We start from the raw sequence: 14,796 nt of genomic DNA, 5'->3' as shown, positions 1-14,796 counted from the left end.
TTCCTCTTTTCCCCGTGAAAAAGATCCTATTTTGCTATGTCTACACACAGATTTGTCTTGCGGACGCGGTTCCTCATTAGCCGTGTTCATGATTCACGCTTGCCAAAAAGCAACTTCAAAGAAAGCTCCCCTTGCCGAACGGTTTGTGTGCGTCTCTCCCGTTCCCGGTCCTTCTTTGCTTCGTTTCTCGTGGGACTTCCGTTTTTGAGGTAACTGCGTGGATTTTCTCCGTCAAAACCTTTTGAGGACTCGAAGACGGACGCGAAGTCGTGGTCTTCGGTCGCGCACACGTCGATTGCCTGGCGTTTTTGCTCTTTTCGTGCCCTCCGCCGATCGGCTGTTTTCCCGCAACACCAGAACTGCCTTGTCAGCCCCGCGTTCCGAATTATGAGAAAGCTCAAATTTTTTCTTTTCTTCTCCCTAGAAGCTTGCCGATTGAACTGCTGCGGGAGATGTTAGCAGTGGAAAGCGCGACATTCAGCTACATGGCTTACAGCATATACGGGGTTTCGGTGCGTTAAAAAACCTTGTGTCCAATACGTCTGTGGATCGCGAAAACCTCACCAAGATCAGTCCATTGTTTCTTTTTCCACGTGGAGGTCCAGCGCCTACACCGTGTTTAATTTTCTCGTTATTTTGCAGAGGCATCGTCTGCTCTCTGGGACTCTCAACCGGTCCATTTCAGTTTCGACTCGTTGATGACGTCGCGCTGTTTCTTACGCCCCGCGCCGCTCTAGAGGAACCATTGGCAATGTTCTTTCGTTGAAGAACACCGGCATCCATTCCCGCTGAACTAGTGGGATCCTGCGTCGACTTCTTAGAGATTTTCTTTTCCTGCTTTCCCGGCACTTTTTCGCTGGCCGACACGAGTAACCGTTAGAACTGCCGCATGCAATCGCACGAGCAGGTGCTCCGTGGCTATCGTCGCAAGCAGAACTGCTCATTTTCGGTGTCTGTACTTTGCGAATTCACCCTCGAGGCACGTCCCCCCCCTCCGGTTTGCCTGTAACGCCCGGAAGTCGCTACGTCACCTCTTCTTCTCCCCTTCACAATGGCGACGAAGGAGCAACAATACCAGCCTCAAGCAGCTGGACAGGGATATCCAGCGTATCAACAAAACTACTACCAGCAGCCCCCGCCTGCAGGCTATCCAGCAGGAGGCTATGGTAGTTCGCCGCCTGGTCAGTACACTTATCCCCAAGCCTACCAACAGAACTACGGGTATTACGGACAGCCTGCAGCCCAGACCCCCGCCGCTGCTCCTTATGGAGCCGGAGAGGGCGGCGCTTACCCCGCCCCTCCACCCGCGGCTTACGCGTACCAGCAACACGAAGCTCCTGCAACTTATGGAAAGATGTCTTCACTACGTAAGTCTCTCTTCGTGGCATGCGGCCGTGCGTACAGCGTCGGAAGGGCAGCCCTTGCAGTGGTAGCAGTGTCACGCAGCCACAAGCGTATAGGGTCTGTTTCGTGCTAAGGGACATTCTCTTCTTCTCCGTGAGTCACTTCTCAACTGTACAAGATGTAAATGGACGATGTGGCAAGCGGTCTGCAAGAACAGAGAAATTCGGAAAGCACCAAGTGTGACAGGAACGAGGGCACCGGCAAAAGAGGCGTGAAGTTTCTGAGGCTAAAATAGTTGTTTCAGTGCACCTGTACTAAAGAGAGAGACGACTGGGTTGGCGAAGTTTAGGGACAGAACCATCTTCGCCGATCGTTCGCAGTTGTCCGCTACCGGTCGTCTGATCAGATTCGCGGCACCTGACGATTCTGTGAAAGCCGTGTTAGAATGTAAATGTGCCTTGCGACGAGCAGATGCATATCGCATTTTGTTTCTGTCTTCTTACGTTCTCTGTATCTATTGCTGCATAGAGCTCGTGTGGTGGATTACCGTGTGTACTTACTGGCGTGCAAATGTGGTCCCATCTATTTGGGGCAGTTCCACACAACACACGTTCGTAGGCATATACGCATTGATGAATCAAGGTATCAACTTGAGTTCTTCTCACCGAGAATCGAGAGTTAGGGCCGCCCCCTCTACGTGAGTCTTGACCTTTTCCCTGTCTGTGATATGGGTAAAAAACAGTAGACGAGTTGCGTGGGTCCAGGGGCGGAAAATGGGAAAGCAGTTTTGGCCTCTTATCACCAACAGATGCTCTCGCTGCAGTGGCTTCATCATGTTTGTCTCGCTCTAAAAAACACTGATGAATGCAGACGGAACAAAAACCGAGACTGACCACGATATACCGGATCTTGTTTCCTTGCTTCCTACAGCGAGTACGCTACCTCCAGGAGTTCCTCCTGGAGCTGTCGACATCGAAACGGGTTCTCAAGCGTCGGACATGATTACTCCCGATGTTGATAGGGCAATTCGACATGCTTTCGTGAGGAAGGTGTACGTTATTCTTTCTATTCAAGTCTTGGTACGTGGAAGGCCTGGCCTCATGATCTTTTCACTTGGGGATCCGCGAGTGGATGGAAAAAGTGCAAGGTCTGATCTTCCTGTCTGTCTCTTGCGGCTGTTATGGACTGAATCTTGATCTTCGCACGGACAGCTTCGTGGTTATTGCGCTGCCTACGCGCGCCCCACTACCTCACGAGTACTCCTTCCACTGCAGTGAGAATGTGTTGGAGGCGAGTGAGACTGCTCCCGCCCTTTTTGAGCTGTGAAGTGAGGAGCACTTTAGCGGTGGAGGACGCCAGAAAGACACTGCGGCTCGGAGGACGCAGCACAACGCGTTGGTTCGCTCGAAGAAAACGCTTTCCTTCAAAACCGACGAGCCAGAGGGGAGCCTCTGCGCGTCATGCACCCGAACGGATTTGCTTTTTCCCCTGTGTGCGTTGCCTCGTCTCCAGTTCACATTTGGACTCGCGACGGCCTTCACGCTGGTCAGCCCGATGCGGACGTGGATACAGCAGAACTCCTGGTTCCCAGTTGCACTTTCGTTTGTCGGCCTCGTTTTAATGATTGGTAAGCGCATGCCGATTGACCTTCTCGCGGATTCTCGCAGTATCTTCTCACGCGCGCGTCTATGCAAATCTACGAGTCTATCGATAGTCGTTTGCGCATATCCGTGTCTGGGGCGGTACACGTTTCTCTCGACAAACATCTAAACTGAATGAATGAAACCCGTCGATATCTCCGTTTTTAACGCGAGGCAGCCCGTTGCTGAGCGAACGCTGAACAGTTTCCGACGGCGTGTGTACGGAAGCGAAGTCTCTGCACTGTGGCTTCCGCTTTTTCACAAGGTTAGGATTCGCGCGTCTTTGTTTCTAGGATCGAAAGCGTGCACGTGTCTCCCCCCTGTCAGGGAATGCCCTTTCCGCCGTCTCCTGTTTTTGCCGGTCGCGTCTCATCACGTTTTTCTTCCCGCGAATCGCGTTTTTGGGCGCGTGCATGTTTGCAGTCGTCACGTGCTTCCCTGACCTTGGACGGCGAGTTCCGCTAAACTTCATCCTGCTGTCTCTCATAACGGGATGCTTCTCCATGGTCATTGCCTTCGGAGGGGCGGCAACGGGAAGTGACGCTTTTTTCCTTGCTGTGGGCATAACCTTCGTCGTGGTAGTCGCCCTGACACTATTCGCCTGCCAAACGAAAGTCGACTTCACAGGTGAGTCCCTCGCTTTCGTTCGGGGTTTTGTCGCTACAGATAGAGCTGGCAAGAACGCGCGTGTGCGTCGTCTGCAGTGCTTGCGTGTCGTGTTTCACAATTGAGATGGACTGTCCAAGTCGTTGTGCGCGCGTTTCCTGGTCGCAACGAGACTGCAGTACGAATACAGCGTTCCGGGGCTTCCAGCGTCGGACGAGAAGGCTTCCCCACTTACATCCGGAGTTCTTCACCCTTCCAAAAAGTTTCTGTGGTGGGACATCAGGTTGGTTGCTTGCTCAGTCGGCGCGGGGGCCGGTATTTTCGGCTTATCCGTCAACTCCGAAAGTCTGGCGGGCCCCGCTCGACTGGTTTCCGTCAAAACGAATGAACAGCGGCGTCTGTGTGGACGGGACGGAAAAAAACGGGCCGTCGGGAGGAAGCGTCGGAACCTCCACGTTTTGGTTGTGGACCAATTGTCGAAAATATGGGGACAAGGGGTACCCTAGAACCGTTTTTGTGTTTGCTGAGAGCGTGCCAGGAGGCATGCTCGTTTTGGAGATGCTGAACGTTTTCTGCGTTTTTGAATGCGTGGTTCTTTCCTCTCAGGCTGTGGACCTTACATTCTGGTCGCGATGATTTGCTTGATGATGTTTGGCATCTTTTGCATTTTCTGGTATTCTCGCGTCGCGAACCTCATTTACGCGTCTCTGGCCTCGCTCCTCTTTAGCTTCCTTCTCGTCTACGACACTCAGGTAAAAACCACATCGGGAGTTTGCGTGGCGACTGATTGGTTATTTGGGGCTCCCGTCGTAGCTGTTAGTATCCTCAGTTCTGTCAACTTCGTACCCAGCAGGTGCGATACCGCGCTCAAAGTAGTTGCCTTTTATCCTGCATCCTTCCCTGGGGCAAATCTCGTCCGGGAAACGGACGGGCTGTTCATCGTGTTTGGGGCAGCAGCGTATTCGGCGGATATACACACTGAGACGCACGAGCTATGGTCCGCCCTCCGTAACTGTAGAAGGATGGGGTTTTTGCTTGTCTGATCTGTCAATCATGCGAGTGGAGGGACAGTAAAGATTTGTGTCCAAGTGTGCATCTCAGTGGGTAGTCGGTTATTTATTTAATTGCTGACTTCCGGACTGAACATCCCTTTTCTTTGAAACACACTTCCCTTCTCGCCGTTAGGATTACCTCGAAGTTCCCGAAACGATGTGAAAATTATAGGATCTGGGGACGTTGCCTAGTGGATAGCCACATCAAAGCGCACGTGTTGTCACTGTAAAGAATCAACCGAACTGTGGTTCTCTTTTGACCACGGAAGCTTCACCGGCATGGTGGAATCGTTGTTTGTTTGCAGCAAGTCGTGGGCGGAAAGCATCGCAAGTTCCAGTACTCTATTGACGACTACATATTTGCGGCGCTCTCGCTGTATATGGACATCATTGGGCTCTTCATGAACATTCTGAGCCTGCTTTCCAACTCGTAATGAGTTTTTCCGACGGACGCTTGCAGCGTTATCTCTTTACACTCTGGAAAGGAGCAACACGGGAAATGTAGGAGAACCATTCTCGCGTCAGTCAGCGGGCTGATCCACTCGTCTTCGGCGGCTCAAGACATTCCCCGGAGCGTGAAAGCGGGGAAAGGAACTGATCGTTTTCCCCCCGTCTAGGCAGTACCAATGCTTCTTGGGGAATCGACTGTGTATTTGTGTGCGGGGTTTCATTCCTGTCCCTCCGTCAGTTCTTTGATTCGTATCTGCCGGAAGTGGGCCAGACAGGAGCGAACTGTGCATTTCCTGTGAGTACACGGAGGAGGTAGCGCTCGGCACGTCGGCAAAGTGAAACGAGTAGCACGCAACGGCCTCGTCGTTGAGGGTGATCTTGTATGATGAGGATGAAGTTGATGCTGTCGCGTCTTTCCGTGGGAAATCAGCGGAGACGCCCAGTCGTGCCCATCTCACACTCTTTTCTGAAAAGGTATGGCGCTAGCTGGTGGCTTTTTACACGCCCATTGAGTGTCGATTCAGAGTTCGTAGTCGGTGGTTTTACAGTGAACCGAGGCCCGAACATCAAGCAGAAGACCGGTAGAGTAGGAACCGTGCAATAAAACGGGCCAGAGGCTAAGGGGAGGCTTAAATTCACTGGCATTGGTGGAATCGGAGGTTCTGCTCTTCTATTGGCTTCTCGTCTCGGTCACAAGCTGTTGGATTTTTGAGAACTGCGCAATCCTGGCGTGCGGTAGTTACCTCCCTGGGTTTGGACTCGTGCTACTCTCCTAGCAAACCGGTACGAAGGGGTCGAGTGGCGTTGCTCGGTTCCTGCTTGATGTATCTCAACTCACCGGTTTCTTCGAAGCAGAACGCGACCGTGTAGGTGCGGGTTGTAGTTCCGAGTCCCCTTCTTGTACTCCCTCGTGTCGCCATGTGCCGAGACTGGTGTGTGACATCACACACTAGCGGAGCGGGGGGGGGGGGAGATTCTGGTCTTAGCCTTTTAGACGTCTCCCGACTCACTGAAGTCCGTGGCAGCGCATGCATACACCGTGTCCAGTACGAAGGGCGGGAGTTCCCCATATAAGGCCTCGGTGGCCGTTGTTATGGCGCGAACGATCCTCTAAACAAAGAACGTCCACACGAACACTCGAGAGCAAACCAAACCTGGTGATAAGCTGAGCTGTCGCGAGAGAGACGTGGCCCGGGACACCACAGTTGCTATTCGAAGTGTAGGAGAGCAAGAATTCGTGTTGTCGGAGCCCCAGCGCGTCGCAGCTTTCTTAGGCCCGGGGCGTAAGCAGCCACAGATGCAGGTTTTGGGCAGAAACTGTTCAGAACGGTTGGATTTGAGTTTTGCTGCTGTGCTTCAAGTGAAAGAGACAGGCATGACACTCGGGAGACGATTTTAGGAGCATGTGACTGCAAGGGAACACAACAGGAAGGGGGGTTATTGCGGTGACGATCAACATTGAGAGCTTCGCCCTTCGGGCGCCATAAAAGCACCACGGCTCTAAAGGATGAGATCTTGCAAGGTCCCACTGAGTTAGGTCAAAAACTGAAACAAGTGGAGCTTCTGCCTCTACGGGCCTGCCGTAGTCCACGGTTGTTCAAACATCTCAGCAGATCAGCAACGAGGTTGACATACATCAGACAGCCCCCTTCTTGGGGTAACTAATTGGCACCAGGGACAAGATTTTCACTCGACGGTTGTTTGCGAAAAGAAACGGCGAAAAGTGTCCCATTGCGACAGCACCACGCTGGTTTGTCAGCTCTCCTCAGCAACATGTCTCCAGCGCGGTGACAACGGATGGTGCACTGAAACCTAAAAAAGACGGTGCCTTCATGAAACAGGAAGTCTTTTTTATTGCTTCTAACTGCGAAAGCTTGAAGCTTCCGAGCCCTTAGATATACCTAGTCTTCTGCCTGCCATGGCTTCATCTCACGTGCAAATTGAAAACACGTACAAGCAACGCTGCAAGTGTGTGATTGTGTGCTAGGAACTTTTCGCTGTCGTCTTTTTTTACTGCTCCCTTCAAACAGCTGGTCCTCGACCAGCTGGACGGGAAGAATGCGGCGTTTGCGAACTGATGTCTCACTCTTCGAGATTTCTTCACCTAGATGCATCTGCTTTACCAGCAAACACCAGTTAAAATGGCTGTAGGACATGTGTGTCTTGCTTATATCTGACGCATCTTGTTTGAGTTGACACGGCGACTGCTACTGAGATACAGGAAGAACCGAGGTTAGGGTAGGGTAGGGCCGGTTAGACCCATGTTTGGGCCCGTAAACCTTACGCTAAGGACAAGGTAAGCCAGCCTCGGATTCAGCTACAAGTTGCCTAGCAACTTGTTCGGCTTCTGCACTAGACACCCCATTCCTATAGAGATGCACCTATATTACAAACTGACAGGCTCGTGACCGCTAATGTGCCCAAGCCGAAACAACGTGGCATGGGCACCGTGGGAAGCACATGTGCCACATTTGCGAAAGACACATCCCCAAGCATCGACACGTACAACCAGCATCCCGAAGCTGTTGGGGAAATGATTTGCGAAGCTCGGTCTTGAGCACCGTACGGCAGTACGTTCGTACGTTTTGCTTCCCAGGAGGTGCACAGGGCCAGGGCCCAGGCTCCCTGTAGCATTCTGAGCGAAGCGCAGTACGAGTGCAAACCTGTGTAGTTACCTAGACTTTCAAGAGTCCGCACATCGGTTCACACAGGAAGAAAGCCACACTTGTATACTGCCATTCTTCGGCTAGAGCCTCCCTCCCGATCACGATCCGCAGTGCATCCTGATTGCCGAGGCGACTTCCCGTGCCCATGCCCGCGAGAGAGTTCACACCAAGTCGTCACCGGCCCAGTTCTGAGAGTTTCACTCGCTCGCACGCGAAACCGAGCTTTGTAAGTCTGCGGCCACTCGATCCAAAAGCATCAGAAGCGCCCGGAGCCCCGTCATCGCGCGCTTCTGTGAACCCGCACCGTGTGACGAGGAATCGTGACGACGGAGCTAGTGCAACATGGAGGGTCTGGTCATCTAAAAGGTACAACGGATGCTGCCTACTGTAGCGGATCTGCAGAGACACCAGCGTAGGCAACGCCTCCACCAGCCGCTCCAGGTGGCGACCGATAACCGGACAGCAGAATGCCGCCTCAGCCGTTTGCGCACCGCGTGACCCACCATCGCTACACGTCACGTCCCCATGGCCGCACCAAGGACGCCTATCCCTTTGCTTGCACGATCCACACGGAGAGTTCTCATCGCTGAGAGATGCTTCCACCCTGTCACTCAGCAGACTGTCTGTGCATCTCACACGACTATCCTCGTAAGGCGCCTCCCTGCTTGCCGCCGTAGCTGCCTGCCCAATAGGCGATGTACCCTCTGAAGTGGACGGCGCTGCCAGGGGCTCTCGGATCCCTGACGGATGCACCGCCTTTGCTCTTGCCGAATTCGACAGAAGCGCTTCACGTACCTGCGTGGTACCGGCCGAAACTCCCGGTATGCTGCAATTATTTAGCCGATTTTCCACTGCGGGGACGTGCAAGCCTCTACTGGGGAGCTCAGTCGAATACGGACCAGCGCGCTCGGTCTCACCAGCTGCGGTAGACGCATTGCACGCTGGGTGGAGGGGACGACGGAGACCTGTCGGACCTTCTTGCACTGTCGAGGACATAGATGTGCGAACTCCGCATCCCTCGCTTTTTCTGAGACGTTTCCCAAATCGTTCATCCGTTAGTCGCATAGCCGCTGCGATAACTTCCGCAGAAGCACCGGTGGTAGACGCATGCATGTCGAGATCGACGATGATAAGGCCCACAAAGTTCAAGCGCCGCTCTGAAATCGAAAACCCTGAAAGGCACTCTTTCTGCATCTCTTTCCACAGTTGGGCAGCACATCCAGGACGGGCTATACACCTCAGATCCTGTACTTCTGCTGGTCCGCCGGCAGCCTCTTGCGCCTCCGATGCTAAAGTGGAAGCATCATCGCCAAAAACAAGTGCAAGGAGACACAATGCCAGCAGAATTCCCCCATGTTCACTGCCATCACTCATCGGAAAAAAAGGACTGACGCAGCTTCCTCCCATACCTTCCTCAAAAAATGAGACGACGAGTGAGGCTAACCAAGAGAGCACATTACGTCTACCGCTCCTTCGACACGTGGCGGTGCCTGCCTGCACAAACCCGGAAACTGAGTGTCTCTGTCGGAACGTTCCCTGACCTCCAGCAGTCGCCGTCGTGTGGTGTGTCCCCGGGGTGGGATTCCGAGTTCCCCTTGACGCAGGCATCGCCACTGATTCGTTCCTCACGAGCTGACCAAAACTTATGCAACTCCTGAAAACCGACGACGGCCCCCACAAGAGGGCGCTCGCGTAATCGCGGGAATCATTCAGCCTTGCAGAACCGTTGGGACCACACGGCAGGTGTTCTCTGTCCTCCTCAAAGGACCTTGATACGGGTTCAGCAAACGTTTCTGGAGACGTTGATGGGACAGGAAACAGTTGAATGAGGTCCAAGGCCGAAAAGGCATCTTCTCCGTCCTGCATGGAGTTACCCTCTCCATCCGGTCTTGGCCCGTCACGAGATGGCAAAGCAGATGGGTCCACAAATACCGACGCACTGCAGCTATTGCCGCCTAACGCGTCCTCTGACCCTTCCTCCCTCTCCTCCTGCTCCTTCATGCATCGCTCCGCTTCAGCCAGAATGGCCTTGGCGCTGTCTCGCAAATCCCTTCCCGATACGGTGACAGAAAGCGATAGGCGCCCAGGACAGTCTGCGACCGGCTCGGTACAGACAGGTACATTGTTTGCTGGGGACGTGGTGGTGGCAGTCCAGATGTCGTCAGACACTGGCGGAGGCGAGTTACGGATTTCCGCTGCCACATCTTCGTTTAGAGAAAGGAGAAAAAGGACGTCTTCCGGCCCCTTGAAATAATACGAAACAGGCTCGAGAGCACGGAAAAGGCGGAGGTACGACTTTTGAGAAGGCGAAGCATCGACACTGCCATGCTGCCAGTATTCCCCGTTGAAACGGTCGAACTTGTACAGACGAGTAGGATCCACGTGGTACCCGTTTAGACCCACAGTGACGGTGTGTGTTCGCGGAACAACAATCTTGTCGATTTCGAGATGAGCGTCCGGACAATAGTTGTCCAGAACCAGCTCCTGCAGGAGCGGAAAGGAAATCATTGATAGAGGCAGATCACAAGTGCTGGCCGATGTGTATCGGACACGAAGACTACAGACATTAGGAGCCAAATGTTCAATGACCTGCCGAAGCAAAGCAACATACTGGGCTCTGCCAACTATCAGGCCATCCCCCGTTTCTCCTTCCTCCCACTCCGCTTCCAGGTGAAGTCTACCACTTCCCTCGGCGGAGTCGTCGGGATCGTCGATCTCCCGCCGTAATGCCTCCTCGGTCTCTTGCGCACTCTCCGACTCGCCGTCTCCGGAGCTTTCCGTGCTTCGCCTTGAAGGATCACCGACGGCCGACATATCAAGCTCCACATCCTCTCGCTCACGGGGTGGACCCGATAACTCTCTTCCCTCTTGACTTGTTAGCGCACGGTCAGTACTGGGGAGATCGGTCCCACCCCTACAGCTCGCATTTTGCCTTCGCTCAGTCACAGCTTGCGGAAGAGGACGAAAGGCGCCTAGTAGGGGATGCTGGTGCAGGACAAGAGCAGACGCGATGATTCTGCACTGAGGCAGCGCAAGAAGAACCCCCATGAGTCGAGCGACATCCTCGACGGCCCACCCTACATGCAACGGCTCCCGAAGCACGACCTCCGTGAGGTTCGGCAGAAGCGTTTGTACCCCTCCCCAGGCAGGCGTTTCGCCGGCACCAGAGCTGCCACGTGCCTCTGCAGCTTCTGGGTCCGATCGCAGTCGGTAACTGGGCGACAAAGGCGTCACTCCAAAGGGCTCCGTTACGACGCTCGCTGTCAATACACTCACATCGACGAGTTCTGCGAGCTGGCGGAAGTCCAGGGTCACTTGCCGGAGCCGTGTGCACATCAGCACAAGGGAAGGAACGAGACGGAAGGAAAAGCGATCTAGCGCCGGGGGCAAACGTATGTCCAAGACCGTCAGATTATGCATCATCATCACACTCCGGAGCAGTACCTCCCGGCTCACCTCCAGCTGCCACGTCGCGTCGTCTCCCACTCCCTCCAGGGAACTTAGCACCACCTGCGCTTCATCCTCTTTTCCTTCGTCGGACTCATCCAGATCTACGTTTTCGGATCCCTCCCAGCCGAAAAACCTTCGGACTGAGCCAGGCAATCCAAACCCCTGGAACGCTCTCGATGCAAGCGCACCTGTTCCTCCGGGGCCCGCGCGAGAGCTTCTGATCCTGTCACCTTCCTCTGTCCCAAACAATGGACCAGGTAGAGTACGCGGAAGGTTTCCGTGGAGCGAGAAACTTTCCAGCGAGTGCGGGAGAAGAGGCTGCACAGCGTCGAGAGTCACGAGACAGGACGTTGCAGACCCCACGATAGAGAATTCACGCAGCGCCTGGAGATAAACGGTTGTGCCTGGCCGATGGGGAAAGCAGCCGGAAACAGCCTGCGTGGAGCCTCCTTCCCCTTGGTACAGAGTACCTGGATGCAGCGACCCGCGTGTCCCCGGTGCTCGTCGTGTTTCCCTTCGAAACATTTCATCCACAAATGTGTGTGCGGAGCTCTCGCCTAGGTCACGACCCATTGCAGAGACAGACTGGCGAGAGGCACCGCGCGCTACTCGGCGCAGCTGTGTAGACATCGACGGGGTGTTATGCTGAGATGGAACGGACGCAGGAGGTTGATCAGGTTCTGCATGTGCACTGCGCCTCGGTTTCATAAACAGCTTCGCCTCATAGGGAAGACTGACAAGAGAAAGGCGTTCGAGAGACTTCTCGTTGTTCCGCAGCAAGAGCCAAAGGTCTGTCCAGCTCGTCGGAGATGCCTCCGATGACTGATTGGCGTACGGACAGAAGTAAAGTTTGAGATCCGCGAGGCCCACGAACTGTGAAAGATACGCGGCTCGGACGTCTGCAGGCGCTGCCAGCCAGCTGATCCCTACGACGAGGCGTTTGTAGAAGGCAAACACACACGTCGTCGCTCCTCTCCCAGTCTCTTCGAAAGACGCAGCTACCTCTGGTCCTGTGCCACGATCTTCTCCGGACTCCTGGTGGCTTTGTCTCTGGTTCGATGTGTTTGTACTGAAGGACCCCAGGGAGGAAAAAACGGGAACGCCTGCCGCTGCCTTCCGCCATGGGGCCACCGGATCCGCGGCGGCGTTTCCCGACGACAGGTTGGCCAGCGCTGCGTTCGAGCCTGAAGTCGCTGGAGAATCCCCAAACTGGCTACGGTCACGCCCTCTCGGGGGTTCTGTGTCGACTGGAGTTTCCCAGTTTCTGTGTGACGCGTCGTCTTGACACCGCGGTCTCCCTGAAGGACGGTCTCTGCTGTAGTTAGGTTCATCCAGAGCCGGTCGCGCAGGTGATGCCGACGCATCAGTCGGCAGAACGCGATCGAGGCCAACAGCTCGGCGGACATCTCGACTGAGGAGCTGATACTTGAGATTCTCCTCCACAGAAAGAAAGGCGAAGCAGAGTCGAATACAGACGTCAGGCAGGTCGGCGAAACTGTGGATGTTTCTGAGTTCACGGGGACTGCGGCAGTCTCTTCGAGAGCCAGGCTTTGAGTTCCTTTGCCGCTGCGCATCTTGTCGAAATTTCTGCACTTGGAGCCTCTCTCCAGCGACGGCATCCCGTTCTGCTGTGACTGAACCCGGGATTTCAGCGCCTGAACAGCGTGAGAGACGTCGGCCTTTGGCAAGCGTCACTGTGCTCGCTCCGTTTAAAGGACCCAGCTCGCCGTCTGTAGCCAACGGAGGGCGGCCGGCCCTCTCCCGTCTACACAGTTCGCTCTCGCCTCCGTGACCCTCGACATTGGGGCTGGGTGCGAGTATCTCACAACCATTCGAAGAGGCCGAGGAGGAAATGGCGGACGAACGAGACACGGCGGTCGAATCCGGTGTAGCGACAGACGTTCGTTCCGGCTCGTCATGCATACCCCTGGTGCGATCGTTACTGCGGGCGTCGGACAGGCCACTGCAATGGGGCGTGGCGTCACCATTTTTAAGGTGAGAGGAACGGCATTCTTGCCGTTCTTCGCACGCTGGCATGGCAGAGGACTGCCGATGCGACGACTGAGACCTCAGAGCTGTGACATGGCGGCCGGAACTCGCGGGGCTGGACGAAGAAGCGCCCGACGACCGTTTGAGGGACGACAACTTCTTGAGCAGCCGCATGCTTGCTTACGACCGATATACGCCACACAAGAACCCCGTGCTGGCTCCCTCACGCCAATTCAGCAGGTGAATCGGCGGGTTCTGTGACAGGAAACCACAGTGAGGATCCGCCCGCAAGTCTCTGCATAAGACTGACAGATTTCAGACGAAGAACGGAAAAATCCGCCGTTTGCTCTCTCTCAAATGTGCTCGGCACACCCCCGGCCAACCGGACCTGCGCTCTCTTCCAGCAAAAAAAAGGTCCGCGGCGTACAAGAGGCAACCGTGCCGCCGACGAAACGTTCTGAGTCACCAACGAGGAAGAGTAAAGCACCGACGGAGGAACCAAGACAGCCCAATTTTTGCCGAACAAAAAACGCAGGAATACACGACACCGCGTCTCCAACTCGTGTGCATGTGTTGGGACGAAAAAAGCGGGGCTAGCAAATGAGCCGCCGGTTGCAGGGGCGGAGCCAGCGCTGCAAACCTCTTCGCCGGAACTCTCTGCTGTGTTGCAGTTATATGTAAATCGAATGTTGTCGCTTTGGACAAAAGGGAGGACATCAGGCATTATTGCTCGAAACGGGAGAAACGTACAAGTACCCTCTTTTATGGTCAGTGGGAGCGTGCTAGCTGACAATCCGGGGCCAGCCTGTCGTGGCAACCTTGAAAGACTTCCGCATGGCAGTCGCGTGCCATAGGCACACTCGCGGGGACCGCCGCACCCGATGCAAACTAGAGCGGCGCTGTTCATGGTCACAGAGATAACCCTCACTGCACAACTTTATGGAGATGGTCACAGCCCGTTTCAAAAGGAATTCACCACACACACTGCTGACGTCATGAAGCGTGTTCAGCGCGCCTAAAGTTTCGCGGCGCCAACTGCGAGTCCAGTCACTCTGAGGCGGTGACTCTGTGCTGAGGGGTTCTCAGAAAACCCCCTGCACAGATCGTGAAGCCGCTCTGACAGTAAGTTGAGTAGTCCGTATTTCAGTTTCCTTCTAAGCGGCCCACGCGTTAGAAAATGGTCCTCTAAAGTATGTCCGATGAAAAACTCGACGAAACTTTCGTCGCGCGAAGCTTTTTATTGCCACTTGAAGCTGTCCTGAATCGCGACATGGGTTGTGCCCAGTAGTGGGTGTGTCACCCGTTCCGTAGATAACTCACCGGGCTGGCTGAGGACGAATCATTTCTCATGCATAACGGCATTTGTAGCCTATCGAAGTACGGTGTCTGTTTAGCACGGTGCCCAGTTGCTCAAAATCGCAGCTTCCACCAAGTGATTGGGAAAGCTTGCTGTGCAGGTTATTTCTCCCCTACGATTCTACGTAGTTTAGGCTTTGGTAAAGACGGAAATAAACGGTATGGCCCGGCTGAAGGCGTCTGCATGTACTCAAAGTTCAACACTTCTAGCTCTCCGGCTGCCTTCGACACGCCAGGTGTAGA

At 54.5% G+C, this 14,796-nt stretch overlaps 2 protein-coding genes across 2 annotated transcripts; one reads left to right on the top strand and one right to left on the bottom strand.

Annotated features, from left to right (window-relative positions):
• Nucleotides 1-1,051: 1,051 nt before the first annotated feature.
• Nucleotides 1,052-5,076, top strand: NCLIV_021890 (hypothetical protein; the record flags this gene model as incomplete). The annotated part of the gene is made up of 6 exons (XM_003882383.1): nucleotides 1,052-1,367; nucleotides 2,275-2,423; nucleotides 2,857-2,971; nucleotides 3,567-3,611; nucleotides 4,197-4,342; nucleotides 4,948-5,076. 6 exons carry the CDS (start codon nucleotides 1,052-1,054, stop codon nucleotides 5,074-5,076), a joined length of 900 nt encoding a protein of 299 aa, XP_003882432.1.
• Nucleotides 5,077-7,932: 2,856 nt separating this feature from the next.
• NCLIV_021880 (conserved hypothetical protein) lies at nucleotides 7,933-13,196 on the bottom strand (the record flags this gene model as incomplete). Its single annotated transcript, XM_003882382.1, has 4 exons — nucleotides 7,933-8,154; nucleotides 8,554-8,915; nucleotides 9,699-12,627; nucleotides 13,134-13,196. The coding sequence occupies 4 exons, from the start codon at nucleotides 13,194-13,196 to the stop codon at nucleotides 7,933-7,935; spliced, it is 3,576 nt and encodes a 1,191-aa protein (XP_003882431.1).
• Between the last annotated feature and the right edge of the window lie 1,600 nt (nucleotides 13,197-14,796).

Source organism: Neospora caninum, chromosome VIIa (genome assembly GCF_000208865.1).
Source record: "Neospora caninum Liverpool complete genome, chromosome VIIa".
Lineage (NCBI taxonomy): Eukaryota > Apicomplexa > Conoidasida > Eucoccidiorida > Sarcocystidae > Neospora > Neospora caninum.
This window is presented reverse-complemented; position numbering and strand designations above follow the sequence as displayed.